Source organism: Leptopilina heterotoma, unplaced genomic scaffold (genome assembly GCF_015476425.1).
Source record: "Leptopilina heterotoma isolate Lh14 unplaced genomic scaffold, ASM1547642v1 Lhet_31, whole genome shotgun sequence".
NCBI lineage: Eukaryota > Metazoa > Arthropoda > Insecta > Hymenoptera > Figitidae > Leptopilina > Leptopilina heterotoma.
This window is the reverse complement of record NW_025111011.1, coordinates 1,174,846-1,189,003: the sequence shown is the minus strand read 5'-3', so window position 1 is coordinate 1,189,003 and position 14,158 is coordinate 1,174,846. Positions and strand designations below refer to the sequence as shown.

General features: G+C 20.5%; 1 protein-coding gene across 1 annotated transcript in view; it reads right to left on the bottom strand.

Annotated features, from left to right (window-relative positions):
- Nucleotides 1-2,417: 2,417 nt before the first annotated feature.
- Nucleotides 2,418-14,158, bottom strand: part of LOC122504655 (monocarboxylate transporter 10) — a 198,626-nt gene continuing 186,885 nt past the window's right edge. The window contains exons 10-11 of the mRNA XM_043615850.1: nucleotides 7,963-8,169; nucleotides 2,418-3,102 (exon numbers count right to left, since the gene is read on the bottom strand). Of these exons, the coding sequence (XP_043471785.1) occupies nucleotides 2,675-3,102; nucleotides 7,963-8,169 (635 nt within the window). The 3' untranslated portion in view covers nucleotides 2,418-2,674. The remainder of the gene's footprint in view (nucleotides 3,103-7,962; nucleotides 8,170-14,158) is intronic.

Below are 14,158 nucleotides of genomic sequence, written 5' to 3'. Positions count from 1 at the left end.
TAAGTGTTATTTTTTATTAACAATTTAAATAATTTCTAAGGTTCTTAAAAAATTGGGTCCCAATTTCTTTTTTGAGATGCCAAACATTTTTGTATTAATTCTTTTTCAATTGCAAATGTTTTTCTCCTGATAAATTTATTTCCAAAAAGACTTTTTGAGAAGTTAACAAAAATTCTGCGGGATTTATTTTTATGAGAATTTGAAATTAAATTTTATTTTTTAGAGAACATTTTTTTAAAGACTTTTTTTAAAGAAATATTTCTTTCAGGAAATAGATGAATTAGAGTATTATTATAATATAAAGTAATAAAAAAATTTAAATTAATATGTAAATAAAAAATAATTATATATTATATATAGAAAAATGTTACTAACAACAATATACATTTTATGAACAGTTACAAATATTCCATTTACACGCAGTTGAAATAGATTTAAAATTGTAAATTTCATCGAGACACTATTTATATTGAAAAAACTATGTCAACTATATTTAATCTTTTTAAATTATTTTTCAAGTACATATTTATGTGTTTTATGGATTATCACAGTATTGTGGAACAATTCATAAAAAATTTTTTAACGTAGAAAATTTTTCTTTTTATAGAAAGAATAAAAAATCGAAATTTGTTTGATGATAATTTTTGTCATCAATATATTTTTTTTCTTTTACTTTTGAAAAATAATAATGTTCTCCTTGAAATTTCCAAAGATTTTATTTTGAAAAATTTCTTAGAGAACGGAAGAAGAGTAGAAAATATTTATTACACATTTTTAACAAGAAACGATTATTAAAAATTATAAAGGAAAATATTGGTTAATTATTTCTCTTTATATTTATAATCGATTAGATTAATTAAATTAATTAATTCAAATAATTAATTAATTAATTAATAATTAACTAATTAATTAATCGTGTTGTTTTAAACAAACAAAAATGTTGAAACTATAATTTGAAATTCGGGCAGTATTCTTTTCTTTTTTACTAAATATTTTCATTACAAGTCCAAATTATATTTGGTGCTTGTAATTTATTTTAATTTCCGTATACGGTACGGAAAGAAAATTATCGTTATTAATAATTAAACAATCATTTTTTAATTAATATTCACTTTAAATTTATATTCACTCGAAATAGTTTTATTCATTAGAGAATAAAAATTATTTTACTTATTACAAAATTGAAACAATTTTCTTTCTTCGAAAGTGAGAATATTTTTGTTTTGGAGAATATATTTTGAAATTTTCTTAATTAAAATAATTCACTTTTTCTGAATTAGATTAATTTTAGAATTATGAAACGCTGAAGAAAATTAAATCTTATAATAAATTTTAATTGACAATTAACCAGTAAACAATTATTTATTAGTTGTAAATATTTAAAACTAAATAGTATTTTTACTAACAAATATTTATTGGATATAAATATTCGTTGGAAGAAATATTTATTAGGTTGTAAATATTTCTTAGTAATAAATATTTATTGATAAAAAATATTTATTACTAATAAGAATTTGTTATTAATAAATATTTGTTATTAATAAATATTTATTAATGATAAATATTTTTTTAGTAAAAACAAATATTTACTTTTTTCGTAATTATAAATTTTTTCTCAAATAAAATTTAGTTTGACGAAACTATATATTTATTTGACTAATAGTCATTAATTTACTCCTTTTTAATTTTTCGTTCAGCGTAACAGAATTAAATTTTAAACATATTTAAAACTGAATAGCGATTCAAACGAGATCAAAGAATATATCGAAACAGATAATCATTTTTGATGCGGAATGCAATCCAAACGTGAAACTTAATAAATAATTAACTAAAATGAATGTGAAATATTCTAATTATTGCTCATCAATTTTCTCTCTTTCAAAATTTCAAATGTCGCTGGGTAATTATTAGATTAGAATCTAATTATTTTGTTCGAAATAGCACTCTGAGAAATATATATCTAATTTCTGAACCAAATATATTTTTTGTGTTAAATAAATGTACATTTTTCTCTGTTAATTACTTAATTATTTATTTGCTTAAAATAGAAAATTTTATTTAGCAGAAATCATATTTTTATTTGAACCAAATAACATTTTTTTTATAACAAATGAATTATTTATTTTGACCAAATAAAATTTCTTTGAAACAAATAAATAATTTATTTTTATCAAATGAAATTTATTTGAAACAAAGAAATAATTTCATTTGATCAAATAAAATTTATTTGAAACAAATAAATAATTTATTTTTATCAAATTAAATTTATTTGAAACAAAGAAATAATTTATTTTTATCAAATGAAATTTATTTGAAACAAAGAAATAATTTATTTTGATCAAATAAAATTTATTTGAAATAAGTAAATAATTTATTTTGACCAAATAAAAATTTTTTTGAAACAAATAAAAGGAGTTTGTTGCAAAAAAGAATTTGCAAACTAAGAAAATAATCGTTATTCAGTTTCTTAATTCTAGATACTTAAGAGAAAAAAAAAATGATTACAAAAAGTCTATAATTTCGTATATGTGAAATTGAAATTCGACAGAATGATAATAAGCTCAATGCGTCCATCAGAGAATCGCTTGTGGACCAGAATAAATTGTGCGCGATGATTATTAATCAATTGATTTTCCCTCTTGACTGTATTTTATTTATAATTTTTTTTTTTTCATTAGACACTAGTCGTAATTTGTTCGATGACAGTCACGTCGCGATGACGACGCGGTGGTCGTCGTAAACTATTATTATTGTGATTTTCAAGACCCTCGGGAACGCTTTTACTTGGCCTGAGATTCGTGTGGCATTGAGCATGACAATAACGTTCTTGATTCATTGCACGTTGCGGATAATGTTCTCGATAATTATGCTCAACGTCCAGTGGGACATAAAGAGATTGAGACTTGGGCAATCTCGGCCTAGGCGGCGGTGGACAAGCGCACGGGGGCGGCATTCCACTGACATTTGGTATTCTAGGACCAACAACTAGAGGCGATGTCGGCTGTCTTCCCCAACCGACTAGGAACAAAAGTGCAGCACCACACAAGGAACTCAATGTGCACGCGTAATATCCAACGCGCGGATTATTCGCGTTCATGTAACCTGAAAAAAAAATCATTCAATTAATTCACCAGATTAAATTCACTAATTATTATTAAATATATGTACCAACAAATTTTACACTGAAATAAACATTTAAATCATTTAAATATTATTAAATACTATAGCAAATGTTACGCGCACTTGCGCGCGGAACGTGGTATTCGATTTCTTATTTTTATGCAAATTACAAATTTTTTTATTTTCAAATATAAATTTTTTAAATAATTTCATAATCAAAATTTAAAAAATTCACTTATTAAGTACAAAATTAATTATTGCTGTTCGTATTTTCAAAAATTTTAATCAAATTTCACGAAAGAATTCAATTATTTTTTAAAATTTTAATAAATCCTTCTAAACAATTCAATTATTTTTTTAAATAGTAAAATCTTTACAAAAATTCAATTATTTTCAAAACAATTTCAATTGAATTCCTCGGCATGGCTCGGATTGTACGACTTTTTCGACTTTTTTCGACTTTTAAAAAAAAATGCGACTAATCGACTTTTTTTACATTTTTCAATTACTTTTTGACTTAAATTTTAAATATCAGAAAGCTTTTTTTTGTAAACTATTTATTATTATCTACTAAATAATAATCTTCATATTTCATTATTTCATAAATTCTGTCTGTTCACACTTAGAAGTTAGTTTTTGTGTATCCTTTTTTTTTCTTTAAAAAATATTGTTTGACAAATCGAAAATATGCAAACGTATTTTTTCATGATTTATAATAAAATAATATTTGAAATATTTGAAATTTTTGGAAAAAAACATATATTCCCGTTTCTTAATATTTTTGTAGAAAATTCTCAATTTTCATAAGGAAATACTTTACATCATTTCTATATTTCTTAATTACAACTGCTTTAACAAAATTCAAAGTTTCTTAAAAATAAAGAAAAAAAAAATGTTTAAAAATTCTAATTGTCAATTACAAAGTTTAATTGAAAATGAAATTCAAACTTTTAAAATTTTTATAAAATAAAGGAAAAAAATTTACTCAAAAAAATGTTCTGTTACATTTATTTACGAATTACTTTTAAATTATTCGAAAACATCAATAACTTCTTTTTCTAAATAAATATTTAATTATTATTATTATTTTTCCATAGGAATTAAGATTTTCAAAAATTTCAAATTCAAATCTTTATGAAATTAAACAACTTTTAAAAAATTGTTATAAAACATGACGAAATACTTAAATATTTCAAAATTAATTGAATTTTAAAAGAGTTGCGTTTACAATTTTCTTAAATAGATAAACTTCAAAAGGTTTTAATTTGAAGTTTTAGAAAATTTGAATTTTGAATGAATGAATTAAATAATAAAAATTGCGCAGGAATTCTATTATTTACAAATTTTTTATAAATTTCTTTGCAATAAATAAATTATTTTCATGAAGCATAACATTTTGTACTAGGAATTCAATTATTTTCATAAATAATAAAAACTCATCGCAGAATTTCAATTATTTTTAATACAATTTTAATGAAATTTCTCGAAAATTGTAATTATTCTTAAAAACTTTATTAAAATTCATCAAAGAAATTCAAATTATGGTCAAAAGTTTAAATAAATTCTCGTCAAAATTTCAATTATCTTTATAAATAATAAAATTCTTCTTTGAAATTCAATTATTTTCAAAACTTTAACAAAATTCTATGTCAAAATTTCAATTATTTTCAAAAACTTTTCTCAATTCAATGAAATTTTTTTACAGAGATTCAATTATTTTTAATACAATTTTAATCTTATTTCTCCAAAGATAAAATTATTCTCAATAATTTTCTTAAAATTCGTAAAAAGACTTTGAATTATTTAAAAATTTGTTGATAAAATTCTTTTCAAGAAATCAATTATTTTCAATATACAATTTTAATAAACTTTCTCAACAAGATTCAAATATTTTAAAAAAATTTTAATGAAATTTTTCAAGAGAATTCAATTTTTTTTCAAAAACTTTGATAAAATCCTTTATAGGATTTAAATTATTGTCATCATAATTTTAATTAAATTTGTTAGAATATTTTAATTTTTTTTAAAAGTTCGTAATAAAATTCTTCAAAATAAATCAATTCTTCTCAAAAATTTTAATAAAATTATTCCAAGAATTCAATTATTTTCAAAAGCTGTAATAAAATTCTTGTCAAGAATTCAAAAACTTTTCTCAATTCAATGAAATTTTTTTTACAGAGATTCAATTATTTTTTATACAATTTTAATCTAATTTATCCAAAAATGAAACTATTCTTAAAAATTTTCTTAAAATTCGTCAAAAGAATTTTAATTATTTAAAAATTTGTTGATGAAATTCTTTATGAGAGTTCAATTTTAAGACACATTCAATTATTCAATAAATTATTTATTTTTGTATTTAAATAATTGAATTCTTGTAGAATTTTCTAATAAAAATTGATTTATATATGGGTTTTAGTTCAAATTTTGGATAATAATTGAATATTAAACTTTCTAAATTTTAATTAGTGACTGACTTTTTGCTTTTGAATTAACAATAAATAATCGTTTTTACCAATAAATAGTCGTTTCTACTAATTTAATAGTAAAATTTACTAATTCAAAAGCAAAAAGTCAGTCACTAATTCCACTTAGTAAACATTTTTACAAATTAAAATTTAAAAAGAAACTATTATAGCGTGAATTTTTAGAAATAATTGAATTTTTAAAAGGTTTCAAATTATAATCTTTGAAAGTTTGAATTTTTCATAATTTTAACTGAAAATTGTGTAAATTGAATTTTTTTAAAAAAGTTTAATCGAACTTTTTTGAAATTATTTGAAGTTTTTATTTTCTAATATATTTAATTGAAACATTTCCGAATGATTGATGAAAATTCGTAAAATTGAATTGTAAACAAAAGGATTTGAAAATTTTTAAAGAAATTTTTGAAAAATTATTCAAAACAATATGAATTTAAAGAAGAATTCTAGTTAAAAATTCTGGAAAACAATAATTGAATTGAAGTGATGAAAGTTATTTTGAATAAGTTACAGTAACAATATTCTTATAATATAAAATAATGATTTTATCATTGAGCCATTTTTAATTATTATAAAACATGCAGATATCGATTGCTCCGAGTCCAAGACTCAGAGTGATCGATATCTTCATGTTTTATAACAATTTTTTTAAAATTGTTTAATTTAAAAAAAGGTTTGAATTTGAAATTTTTGAAAATCTTAAATCTTATGGAAAAATTATAATGATTAAATATTTATTTAAAAAAGAAGCAATAGAACATTTTTCTGAGTAATAATTTTTAAACTGAATGAGAATATAAGAATTTTCTCTGGAGTTCAAGGGAAAGTCAGGGAAAAACAAAATTAAATTTTTGTTGTCAAAAAGTGTCGTTTTAAAAACCTGGAAAAATTCCGTTTTTTAACCTAAAAAAGTCAGGGAATTTTAAATGAGCAAAAGCATGGCAACCCTGAATGCATGATTTGTAATACATGAATTTTAAAATTGAAAATATTGGGAAAAAAAAATTATAAAAAAAGTTAAGAAACAAAAAAGCAAACAACAACTAACTTCAAACTGTGAACAAATTACCGGAACATGTACTTTATTATTAATAATTTTACCAAATGTTACATTCAAAAGAAAATTTATTTGCTCCAAGTAACCTACTTGTCCTGCAAATAAATATTTACGTGAACCAAATAAAATCAACTAAATTGTATTTGAACCAATAATTTAAGTGATTAAAGCAAATTTAATTGATTTTGAATAATTCAAGTTTTTCGATTTGTCAATGACAATTTTTTATTGCTCATTGAAAATTATGAAACTGAAAAAAATAAAAGTAAGGAATAGCTCATAAAAAAATAAGAAATACAGAAATTCAACTTAATTGTCGTTTTTCGCAAATTGTGATTGTTTGAATGTTCGAATCATCAAGTACATAAAATTTGCAAACTAGCAATAAAATATTGACCCTACTTATTTAAATAAATGTTTACAAATTTAAAATAATTTCTTAACGAAAGAAGAAATAAAATGATATAATCTCTAGGAATATTTAATTAAAAAATACACGTTCAGTCATTTTCTGTTTTAATAATATTTTGAATGACTTGTGAAATTCTAATAAAAATATTGAAACGTTCGTCAAAACTAATGACATCAAATGAAATTAAGTCACCGCCACACGTTTATTTCAAATGAACTACTACCTTTTAATGGTTTTTTAATGATAAAATATACATGGAAAGAGAGTGAAAGAGAGAGAGAGAGAGAGAGAGAGAGAGAGAGAGAGAGAGAGAGAATTCTCTTCAAATATAGGAATGTACATTTAATTACAATTCTAATAGGTATTATTTGATCCGCTTCCTAAATTATCTTATAGTGATTCTACAACATGTGCAATATAATACCCTCTTTGGTTCTCTAAAGCCTCTTTGACGTTATACTAGAATTTGCACGTAAATTTTCCCCAGGGAGGAATGAGGGGAAGAGGACCTTATGAGTTTTCATCTACTTGCTGCTAAAGTGAAAACTTTATTTCACCAAAATTACAAGCGATGTAATTTATTACTTAATAAACGAATAAGATTTTATGCAAAGAGAACAAAAATACAAAAAAAGAGAAACAAAAATTGTTCATTAATTTTAATTAATCTATTTTTTTTCCTTACTCCTTACTTTTCTCTAAAGAAAGAAAAAAATATTCATTATAATTGATAAGTAAAATAAAATCTGAACCTTGTAGTGAAATAAATAAATTAGAATAAATTGAAAAAAATTTGTCCGAAAAATATTGAATTGAAGTAGAATAAATTTTGAATTCAGCGAAATTTCTATTTTCTCGTTTCGAGAGAATTTTGAAATGTGTTGACAAACCAGTTAGAGGGACTCCGAATAAAATTGGCAAAGCTTCCGCAGCTTGCACCAGAGCCCAAGATCTTGCGAATTGACTCGATCTTAATCTCTCGAGGGCCAACATTTTTAATGAATATAGAGCTCCGCCAAGAGATGCACCATAAAGACCGCACGCCAGTACCATTCCATGATAGCCTTGAACACTACCAAGCGCCACTTGAGCTATAGCTGAAAATAAAAAGGAATAAATAATTAGCATCATTTTTTAATTAAAATTAAAATTTTTCTTTCGAATTGAAAAAATTCATTTTTTTCCCATTCTTTGAATTCGAATAAATATTTATTCATACATATTTCTGTAAATTTTTATCCCCAATATTGTGTTGAACGGAAATTAACAAATTAATTTTTCTTTTATTTATTTAATTTTTAAAGATTAAATTTAATTTCAATTCGATTTTATTTAATTATTTCATTTTAAAAAATTTAATACTTTATAATAATAATATACTTTATAATATACTTTATAATAATCGTAAGTTTCCTTTCCGTTAGCAAATTCTCTGCATTCATTTGTTTGTTTTGAAAATTAATTTTTGTGGGTTATTGTCATTTTCTTAATGTTAAAAAAACAAAAAAAAAACTCGTTTTATTCACTTCACAAAATTGACAAAAATTCCATTCCATATTTTTTATTTTTCTGACTTTTTCCTAATTTTCATCAAAAATATTTACTTTTTTCTTATCCTGCAAATAAATTGAATTCTTGCAACGAATTTTATTATTAATGAAAGAATTTAAATATATTTATAAAAATAATTTAATTCTTGCGAAGAATTTTATAAAATAATTTAAATAATTGAATTCTTCCGAAAATTTTTACGAACCATTTTTTAAATAATTGAATGTTTGTGGGAAATTTTATTAAATTTTTTTGAAAATAATTGAATTCCTAAAAATCATTTTATTATTTATGAAAATAATTGAATTCTTGCTAACGATTTATTAGAATTTTTTAAAATAATGGAATTTTCAAGAAGAAATTTATTACTTTTAAAAATAATTGAATCATTGTGATGAATATTGTTATTTATGAAAATAATTGAATTTTGAAAAGAATTTTATTAAAATACCTCAAAATAATTGAATTTTCGGAAGTAATTTTCTTATTTATCGACATAATTGAATTCATTCGAAAAATTATTTGTGTAAAAAATTGAATTCTTCAAAAAAAATTAAATTAAAATGTAAAAAAATAATTGAATTATTTCAAAAAAATTTAATTAAAATTGTATTTAAAATAATTAATTTCTTTTGAATAATTTTATTCAATTTTTGAAAATAATTATTCAATCCTTCCAAAAAATATTTAAAAAAAACATTTTTTTAAATAATTGATTTTTTCGAGGAATTGAAATTAAGTTTTTAAGAATAATTACATTTTTTGAGCAATTCCAGTAAAATTGTATTAAAAATAATTGAATTTTTGCAAAGGAATTTATTATTTATAAATATAATTAAATCGATTCTTATTAAAATTTTAGAAAATAATTGAATTCTATTGAAATTTTTTTGAAAGTAATTGAATTTTTGTAACGAATTTTAAAAAATTTAATTCTGTCATGAAATTTGTTTGATAATAATTGAATTTTCACGAAGAATTTTATTATTTATAAATATAATTGAATTGTTTCGAAGGATTTATGAAAATTTTAGAAAATAATTGAAGTTTTGTAACGAATTTAAACAAAATTGAATTCTTTCGTGAAATTTTTTTGAAAGTAATTGAATTTTTGCAAAATATGTTATTATTTTTAAAAATAATTGAATCCTTACGAACAATATTAATATTATTTATAAAAATAATTGAATACTTGCAATAAATTTTATTAAAATTTTTTTGCAATTTTAATTTAGACGTGCGAAATATATATTTCGCTTTTACTTTGCTACTTAATTTTTTTTAAGTATTATTCATTTTTGTTAAATTCTTTTTTTTGCAAGTTTTAATTGAGACTTTATAACAATATTTATTTATTTATTTAATAAATTAAAAAATATGTATCTTTATAGCAAAACATTTATTTTGCTTCTGCTTCTTGCTTAATAAATGAATTTTTTTGAGAAATTTTATTAAAATTGAATTCCAAAAAGATTTTTTTTATTTATAAAAATAATTGAATTTCTGCAAAAGAATTTTATTAAGATTTTTGAAAATAATTGAATTGATTCGAAGAATATTATTAAAATTTTTGAAAATAATTAAATTATTCCTAGGAGTTAAAGTAAAATTATAGGTATTAAAAAGAATTGAATGCTTATAAAGAATTTTATTAAAGATTGAAAATAATTGAACTCCTTACAAGAATTTTATTATTCATGAAAATAATTCAATTCATTCGAAGAATTTTTAATAAATTTCTTAAATTATTGAATTTCTTAGAAAAATATTATTTAAATTAAATTGAAAATAATTTAATTTCTAAAAATAATTTTATCTATGAAAATAATTGAATTTTCGCAAAGAATTTTATTAGAATTTTTAGTAATAATTCAATTATTTCAAAGAAGTTTGTTTTCAATTTTTCAAAATAATTAAATCTTGTTAAGAAATTTAATTTAAGAATTATATTACAAATAATTGAATTCTTTTAACAAATTTTATTAGAATTTTTGAAAATTTATGAAATTTTGCAAAGTATTTTACCATAATTATGAAAATAATTGAATGCTTATAAAGAATTTTATTAAAAATTTTTAAATAATTAAATTATGTAGAGAAAAATTATTAAAATTGTATTGAAAATAATTGAATTGAAAAAAGATTTTCATTGAATAAATAATGAAATTTTTATAAAGAATTTCATCATAATTTTTGAAATAATTGAATTCTTTTGAAAAATATTATTATTTTTTTAAAATAATTGAATTTTTTTTTGGCAAAATTTATTAAAATTATATTGAAAAGAATTGAATTTTTACGAAGAATTGTATTAAATACCTACATCGTGTAATTTATGAAAATCATTCAATTATTTCAAGGAATTTTATTGAAATTATATTAAAAAGAACTGAATTCTCATAAAGAATTTTATTAAAATCTTTGAAAATAATTGAATTTTTTTAAAGAAATTTAATTATAAAGTTGAATTAAAAGTAATTGAATTTCAGCAAAATATTTCACCATTTATGAATATTTTTCCCAAAGAGTTTTATTAAATGTTTTTTTAAATTAATATTCATTTTTTTACAATTCTTTTTCTTTTTGCAAAGTTAATTTAGACTTAATTTCAAAAGCGTGTGTTTTGTTAAAATATTCTCGTGCTATTTTTAAGATTTTAATTCTTGTTTTTTTTTCTTTTTTTTGCAATAAAATATATGCAAAAAAAGAATGGGGAGAAGGTCCATTGGTTACTATTAGATTGAAATCTCTAGGGTAGCGAGAAAAATGTAACTTTCTACTAGTTTTACAATATATGAGAGCGGTGGGGAAGGCAAAAAAAAGAGGCACTCCTATATATAGAGATCTTACAGTCCTTTGGGAAATTTTTCCTTGTGTAAAAATCTATATCCTGGCAATTTATAAAATCAAAAACTTTCAATAATTGCAAAATATTCAATTTCAAATTTGCAAATAAACAAAATCCTAAAAAAAAAACATCATCGATGCGATATTTATTTGAAAAATAAACTTTTTCAAAAATTGTTTTACTTTATTATTATTTTTCTTATTATGAAAATTGAAAATTGAAAAAAAGAAAATTATATGAATTGAACTGCAACTTTGAGTTAACTTTGGATGCGACAGATGTCTTATAAATAAAACATTTTTAGAACTGCAAAAGTTTCATGCGGAAAAGAAAATAAAAAATAAAAAAAATATATATATGTTGTTAATTTGTGAATGTATTATGCGTCTCTTCTCCGACATTCCTTAATGTATTATGTATTCTAGAAGCGGAAAATACAAGGGAAAACTAGACTGGTATTTCTGAATAGTAGTGTATGTGAAAATGCAATTTCGCGCGCCCACTGTCGAAAGTTCAAACATTCTTCAAAAGCGTAATTAACTGGTGAGAAGCAAACGAGAAAGAAAAATAAACAATAGTACACCCCCTAAAACGCATTATTATCAAATATAATTAATTGCCCAAAAGTTAAACTCTCGAAATTAAGTTTTTAGAACTTTTTTTGTTCTTTTTTGGAGGAGCAATTTTGTGTCCATTTTAATTTATTCTTTAAATTCTATTTTTAAAGATAATTCGAATAAGAAGAATTTTTAAAAATAGTAACTAATTTTTTTTGTATACTTTTTTCTATAACAAATTTCGTTATTCGTTTGACTGATCTAAATTATTATGCAAATTATTTTCCTTTTTATTTATAAAAAATACTAGAAAATTGTTAATTGTTAAAAAATTTTTATTAAGAAGTAGGAAATATACTCATTTTTATTTCTCAATAACAATATTGTTTACAAATTCATTTCTTTCTTTTGGGAAGAAAAACATTAGATATTCCCGTTTATTAATATTTTTGTAGAAAATTCTCAATTTTCATAAGGAAATAATTTGTATCAATTCTATTTATTAATTTCAATTGTTTTAATAAAATTCAAAGTTTTTTTTAAAATAAAGGAAAACAATGTTTATAAATTATATTTGTCAATTAGAAAATTTAATTGAAAATGAAACTGAAAATTTTTGAATTTTTAGAAAATAAAGGAAAAAATTCTATTCAAAAAAAAAGTTTTGTTAAATTTATTTACGAATATCTTTAATTGTAAAATTATTCGAAAACAATAATTTTTTTTAATATTTTAAATATTTAATTGTTATTATTTTTTCATAGGAATTAAGATTTTCAAAAATTTTAAATTCAAACCTTTTTGAAATTAATCAACTTTAAAAGTATTTTTATAAAACATGAAGATATCGATTGCTCCGAGTCGAAGACTCGGAGTGCTCGATTTCTTTATGTTTTATAATAATTAAAGAGGATCAAGTTTAGATTCTATTATTATCTAAAATTTAAACTAAAATTCATTTTCGAATCAATTTTTATTAGAAAATTGTACGAGAATTCAATTATTTAGATACAAAAGTAAATTATTTATTGAATAATTAAAAGTTACTTAAAATTGAGTTCTCATAAAGAATTTTATTAACAAATTTTTAAATAATTGAATTCTTTTGTGTAATTTTATTAAAAAGAGTAGATATTGAAAATCATTTAATTGAGAAACATTTTTTGAAAATAATTGAAATTTTGAGAAGAATTTTATTAAAATTTTTGCAAATAATTGAATTCTTTCAAAGAATTTTACTAAAATTTTTAAGAATAATTGCATTTTTTGATGAATTTATTTAAAATTGTATTAAAAATAATTGAAATCTTGCGATTAGTTTCAGTATTTATAAAAATAATTGAATTCTTGCAAGAAATTTTATTTAAGTTAAAAATAATTGAATTCCTGAGAAGAATTTTATTATTTATAAAAATAATTGAATTCTTGTCAAGAAGTTTATTATTTATAAAAATAATTGAATTTTTGTAAAAAAAATGTTATTATTTATGAAAATAATTGAATTTTTGTAAAAAATGTTATTATTTATGAAAATAATTGAATTCTTGCGAAGTTTGCTTAGAATTTTATCAACAATTTTTTTTAAATAATTGAATTCTCTTGACAAATTTTATTAAAACAGTAGATATTAAAAATCATTGAATTGAGAAAAAATTTTTGAAAATAATTGAAATTTGGAGAAGAATTTTATTATTTTTAAAGATAATTGAATTTTGGCGAGAATTTTTTTTTTAAATTGAACATAATTGAATTTTTGCGAAGAATTTTATTACTTTTGAAAATAATTAAATTTCTGCAATCATTTGTAAATTCTCCAAAATTCAATATTTTAAAAATGTTTTTGACTAAAATTCTTCTATAAATCCATTATTTTTAATAGGGGAACATAGTCTAGGTCGGCCACCTTTTTGACTTTTGTTTATAACTTTTTTTTAAAAATGAATTTGGACAATTGAAGTATATGGTTGGAAAGTCCTGTTTAATAGGAACATTTTTTCTGTACAAAGTAAATTGACAGGTTTAAAAATGAAAAAGTTATAAAGATTTAAAAAAAAAAAAATTTGTAGTCCAGGTTGGCCATTACAGTCAAGGTCGGCCATGTTTAAAATTCAAAGGGCATTAATCGTTAAA